Raw genomic sequence first — 6,702 nt, 5'->3', positions numbered from 1 at the left:
CTGCTGACGCAAATTAGGTTAAATATAACAAAAACTGGATGGATATTGCCAAAATTTTGCTTATAATAGCATACATTAGGAAATTTGATTACTTGAAACAATAGATTTATAATTTCCTCAAAAAATAAAACGTAAAAATATCACACTACTGACGGTGGACGTCCTCATATGTACACCGCACTTTTGTGATAAAAATGATTAAAAGTAAGAATCTTACCTTTACTTATCAGTCGTTAAATACTGCTCTCCTTGTGTCCTCGTACTCATTTGCCGAATCTCTTCCTGTCGGTGTGTCAGTGGCACTATGATGTCCCTCTTTTAGCCACATTTCAGCATAACGTGCTGCAGGAAACTTCTCTAATGCTGGGCCGTTAATCTTGATAAAAAGAATGTCACTTATGGTTGACACACTTAATCTATTTCTTTCTTCCGTGCAAGTAACATTAACAGCACTGAAACCCCGCTCGCATTCAGCTGTTGACACTGGCACAAGGTTAATTCGCTGTAGTAGGGTTTCCATGTGTTCATCCTTTAAGTTGGACACTTTAAATTTTCTGAAATCATGAATTGTATGAGCTACCTCAGTAAGTTTTAGGCTGTTACAAAGTCTTCCTACTTCTGCTTCACCATAGAAAACTTTGTCCACCTCACTGTTAGGCCACATTGATGGTAGAAGCACACAAGCATCATTCACAAATGCACACTGCTCTAAACGCGACCGCAAATTATCGATTAACCCCTGGTAAAACTGCTTGCAAAAGGTGCTAATTCTTTGGCGATCACACTCTGGTGGCTGATTAATTTCAATTCCCTTAAAAGTCAAGGTTTCTGAAATTTCAGTTTTCACAGTCACTACATTAGGGCCATCCTTTAGTTTCATGGATTGCAATGTCTGTAAACATGTTTGGAACTCGCATTTTGCTGTAATGGGAGAAGCATCTCGTCTTTGCAAATACAAAGACAGATGTTTCAAACATTCTAATGCGTCTTTCATAATGGCCATTTCCATTACAAAATCCCACTTCTTCATTTTATTGATCATTTCATGAAATTTTGATTTCTCCTTTGAAGCACGCCTATCTTCGCAACACTTCTCAAAAAACACTACTAGCGCTCCGTAGCTTTCCCATAACGCTGTTACACCTTGACAAGATGATGTTAGCCAGCGAACATCAAATACACGTCCTATTCTCATAAAATGAACATGTAACTCTTTGGCGACTTCTTGTAAATCACGGGGATTCTTAGCACTTTGTGAAAAAACTGAATATAATGAATCCATGAACATTCTAAAATAATTAACTTCATTCATATTTTTCACAACATCGTGAACCGCTAACTCAATTTTGTGATTTAGACAATGTGTAATGCGCCGCTATTTTATAGCTGAACAGTCGCATTACACGATTCTTGGAAGATGGTGAGAGGCATACCGGTCTGCATCAGATGATCTTTAAATTAAAATCTAAAAGAATATTAAAACATTTTTCGAATCGAAATTAAATAGAAATTGATATTATCAAATATGGTGAAGAAGACATTTGTGATTTTGATTGACAATAGATATACTAGAAATATGTATCTGTAAACAAGTAAAGCCTCGGATCCAATGTCGAAAGCTAAAAACCAACTATGATTGTATTTATGTTTAGGCCTCTATTTAAAATTTAATAATCAGCTGCAAACTAAATAAGTAAAATCAGTTCGAGCTGGAGCAACTAGGTTAGTATTTTGTTTATATATTAGTATTGATTGTCTATATACATATATTAGTGAGAATTTAATTCTAGTTTCATGAAACAGTCCTCAAAGAAATACGATATGTGAAATAAATTATGAAGTATGAGAATTATATAGAAATATAAAGAAGAAGATAATACGTAATGAATACGTTCCAATTGTAAGATGTAATTTGAAAAAGGGCTGTTAACAGTTTTAGAGTTGATCTCAATTAAAAACATTACATAGATATTCATACGTTGTTTCTTAAATACTGCTTAACCTAGTTGACGTTTCATAGACTTTAATATACAGCTTGATTATTAATGGTCAGTTTTACGCATGGCTGATGGGGAGAGAGATCCTACGTTCTTCATTGTGGCCTTCATTTGCGCACCGAACCTCCAAATTTTATATAATGGAACATGTACCTGTATTTGTGACAAGGTGCATTTCAAATGGATAGAAATTAAATTATGATTCTCTAGTTTATCGCAAATGTTTGTCACTGCACCACGATACGAACCTAACATATTCACAGCTCCGTCTGTTGCTACGGCAATCAACTTCTGTCGAAGATCTGCTTCACAAACTCCATTTTTAATAAGCAATTCCAATATTGATTCAGCAATAGCACTTCCAGATGTATCACTTAACTCGACGAGATCAAAAAAATAATTGTACGGTGTTTCATTGTACTGTAGGCGAACATGCACTATTAGATACGACTTCTTAGAAATCGTTGTACTTTCATCTATCATAAGACTAAAAACACTAGAATCAGTTTTCAAGCATTGTACTAGTTTATTCTTCATCTTTGAAGCTATAAACTGAATAATATTTTTACATGCATGGTCCGAGAATAACATTCGTCCAACGTCAACACCATTCAGTTCCTCAAATTTCAGAATTCTTCGAAACTTTTTAAAATACAAGTTCTCAGTAGCTACTAGGTAAGCAGTTCTAATAACTTTCTCCGTAACTGCTAATCTTTTGGCATTAACTTCCTTCCACACCTTCATGCTATTCGCAACGCTGGTTTCAATACATTTTTTGCTTTGTAATTCTCCAATATTTATGCGCTCTAAATGCGTTTTACACTTCCCATGATCTGAAATTTTATCATGCAACTTTTTCGCCTTTGACACAGTGACACCGGTAATAAAGGCGTTGTCATTTCGAAATTTATTACCTTTAGTATCTTGCACAATGTTACGGTTAACAGAACAAACCGAACATACGATACCACCATTCCTGTTATAACTTAGCCACGGTCTAGTTTTTTGCCATATTTCAAATCTTTCTTTCGTTATACACCCACCAATTTTAAATGTTTTATTTTTATCGAGAGCTTCATTTGAATTTGAACTATACACATCACCACTGTCTTTGTCACCATCACGTGCACTTGTCGAACTACCCGCATCATGTTCTGAAAAATCTTTATCACTGGAAATATCCACACGCTCTTGTACTATTTCTTTGACTTTTCCGGAATTATCCTCTTTTGTTCTTTTACTTGTTATAACAGTTAGATAATCACGGATGCTCGTACGTTTCATTTTGACATCACACAGTACAGTCCGATTTCACTACACTGCTGCAACCATACAAGTGAAATGCGCGCTATTTTCCTTGTTTTGTCTCGTATTGTCTTCTACATGATAGCTAGCTAGGGTATTAAAAGGTGGCGTCCCAACTCTTGGTCATGTGGGCTAATGCTAATCCACTTTTTCATTTATTTCCTTAGCTGTTTGCGTCGACGAAACGTAAAATTTGCGTATTAGTTTGCGGTAATTTGCATAGCAATTACTTTTGGAAAATTTGTGTCTCGCAACGAAAGAAAAAATTGCTGATAGACATTATAATTGCTGTGCCAGCCGCAAATTAAATGCAACTTTTGAATTGCGAAGACGCAAACCCCTAGTGAATAAGGATCATGTGCTAACAAAGAATAAACTGGAAAATGATATAGGCCTAAGTGATATAGAAAATGATTTAATAACAAAAAGTAAACAAGATGATAATGATACAAATATTGAGGATGAATATGACTATGACATACACCAAGTATGATGCAAGATGGTATTGGTCTTATGCAGAGTCATTTTGACGCAGAATTACTACCATACTAAAGAGTTCGACTAACATAAGTCTCCTGCAGTAGTCAGACTTTTAGTATGAAGCTAATCATACGTCAAAACGATTCTGCATAAGGCCTTATTTGTTTAGTTCCTCTTGGATAACCGCTAAGAGAATTTAGAAATTTATATGTAACTTTGTTGTGCGCAGTTGGTACATTCACTAAAGACGATTAACTGAAGAATACGAGGTTGCAAGTAACAACTGGAGTCATAAGAACAGAGTTCAGTTGAGTTGATTATGAGTTTAACGTCAAGTTCAACTAAACGATGGTGAAAATAGTGAGGATGTTAGAAATGACCAAACCTGAATAGTTTACGTTTCTTATTTTGAAATACAGCTAGCAGATTAAACTTCCAAGAAATGACAAAAATCAGTAAAATTTGGTGTTATACTAAGCACAGTTTGGGGGGAAAGCGAGCATCCCCGGTGCGGATACTTCAGTTGATTTCTTTGGGGGGGAACAAAATGTGATTGGGGGGAAATCCCCCATCCCCCCGGTAATTCGCACCCTGGAAATATATATATATATATATATATATATATATATATATATATATATATATATATAAGGCTAATCAATACTCCTTTCCGTTAGTGATACAACTTAAGCCTATTAGCATGCACGGTTGCCTCTTGTTTTCCCATTCAAATTGTACAATTTGAATCATTAACTTTAATTACTGAGTACGGGCCACGCCTAAAGGAACCTAACTTTTTCGAACGCCCTCTACGCACAGTCTCGTCATAAAGCAATACATTCTCTCCCGGTTGAAACAAATAATGTTCTGAGTTCGGTCATAATACTCTATTTCTTTCCTTAGACTGAACCAATTGTTTTCTAGCAATTGAGTATGTCTCTTGCATTTTCCTTTTAAGGGTCTTGTCATAATCATCATAAGCATATTGCTCTTCAACAGGAGTTCTTTGTAAACATCCTGGAATATTTACAACCCTCTCAAATAACATCTTCAAGGGTGAGGTGGAAGAGTGCACTGTGGCATTATACTCAAAAGTGGCATATCGTATCCACAGATCCCAATCTGATTGGTTCTCTGACACATAATGTCTAAGAAACTGAGTTAAAAAGGCATGACTACGTTCTAGTGCACCATTGCTCTGAGGCCTATACGCCGAAGTATGTAATTTATCAATGCCTAGTAATTTAGTTACCCTTTGAAATAGCTTACTAAGGAAATTAGTACCACAATCTGTAAGGACTTTTTGGGGAATGCCAAAGATTAATACTACATTATTTACAAATGCTTGAGCAACAGTTTCAGCATCTTGATTAGTCAAGGGGATAGCTACTAAGTATTTTGACAAGTGATCTTGCACTGTGAGCAAATATTTATTTCCATTGATAGTTTTAGGGAGGATTCCCACTATGTCCAATGATACCTTCTCGAATACGCCAGTGGGAGTGTCAGTTATGACCATTGGCATCTTTATCCGAGCCTGAGTGTTTCTGTTCCGTTGACACGAGTCACAAGATCTTATGAACTTCTCTATTTCTTCCTTTAATTTAGGCCAAGATTCTAAAGCTATCCCTTTCAATTGCAAATGAGTTTTTATTCTTTCGTACAGTTTATCCCTACCTATATGACCACCCAACGGGCTGGTATGAAACTCATGTAAAATTGATAGTCGGGAATCTACATCTAATTCATCGCTAGAGAGGTTTGATTCCAAGGTAACAGTGTTTTCTTTTTCTTCCTGTGTAGATTCCTCATTTACAGGATACATCCTACTTAAAGCGTCATTATTTGAATTTTTCTTCCCCTGTTTGAACACTATGGTATAATCATATTCTTGAAGTAGTAATTTCCATTTCATTAATCTAGAACTAGGGTCCTTAACTTGAAATAACCATGTCAACGGTTTACAATCTGTAACTAAAGTAAAAGCAGTACCATAAATATATGGTCTAAACACCTTGACCGCAAACAGTATTGCAGCGATTTCTTTTTCCTTCGCGGAATAATTCAGTTCGGCCTTGTTGAACATTTTACTAGCATAATATATAGGGAGGTCCTTTCCTATTTCCCCTTGTGACAATATAGCGCCGCAGCCATTGTGAGCGGCATCTGTCGTGATTATGAATGACTGAGAAATCTGGATACTGTAACACAGGGTAAGAGGTCAATTTTTGCTTCAAGGTATCAAAAGCCAATTGTTGCTTAGGGGTCCAAGTAAATTCTACCTTGTCCTTCAAAAGGTTAGTCAAAGGGGCAGTAATGCGACTATAGTTTTCTACGAAACGACGATAATAATTACACAATCCTAAGTATTGTTTTACTTGCTTCTTTGTTTGGGGCACTGGATAATTGAGAACCTTCTCAACTAAGCGTGGGTCTGGTTTTACCCCATCTTTACTTATACAATGGCCTAAATACAAAAGTTCAGGTCTCAGAAATTCACACTTTAAGGGACCTAACTGGAAATGATGTTCTCGAAATTTCTGTAAAACACTTCTAAGTCTCCTGCTATGTTCTTCGAGAGTAGGCGCCATAATTATACAATCGTCAAGATATTGTCCCCTGTAACCCTGACAGAACTGTATTCTTTAACCTATGGAATGTGCTCGGCGCTTGAGACAACCCAAAACACATTCGTTTATACTGGTATTTATTATAATTGACACTAAAGGCTGTCATTGGCCTGTCTGATTCCCTGATTTGGCCCTGAAAGTAGGATTGAGTGGCGTCCAGCGAAGTGAAGTATTTAGATCCTTCTAATTATTCAATGACCTCCTGTATGTTTGGTAAAGGAAACCGTATAGGAACACAAAGTTTATTTAGTGAAGTAAAATCACAAACAAGGCGATATTTTCTAACGCCC

At 36.2% G+C, this 6,702-nt stretch overlaps 2 protein-coding genes across 2 annotated transcripts; both read right to left on the bottom strand.

The window, feature by feature from the left end:
* Nucleotides 1-226: 226 nt before the first annotated feature.
* LOC145685226 (E3 SUMO-protein ligase KIAA1586-like) lies at nucleotides 227-1,288 on the bottom strand. The gene has a single exon (XM_081757586.1). The coding sequence runs from the start codon at nucleotides 1,286-1,288 to the stop codon at nucleotides 227-229; it is 1,062 nt and encodes a 353-aa protein (XP_081613712.1).
* Nucleotides 1,289-5,872: 4,584 nt separating this feature from the next.
* LOC145685225 (uncharacterized) lies at nucleotides 5,873-6,373 on the bottom strand. Its single transcript, XM_081757585.1, has one exon. It carries the CDS (start codon nucleotides 6,371-6,373, stop codon nucleotides 5,873-5,875), a length of 501 nt encoding a protein of 166 aa, XP_081613711.1.
* Nucleotides 6,374-6,702: the final 329 nt, after the last annotated feature.

The sequence above is a fragment of the Thermobia domestica genome, chromosome 5 (genome assembly GCF_964235325.1).
Source record: "Thermobia domestica chromosome 5, izTheDome1.hap1.1, whole genome shotgun sequence".
NCBI classification, from domain to species: domain Eukaryota; kingdom Metazoa; phylum Arthropoda; class Insecta; order Zygentoma; family Lepismatidae; genus Thermobia; species Thermobia domestica.
Note: the sequence above shows the minus strand (reverse complement) of the source record. Positions and strands in the feature narration are given on the sequence as shown.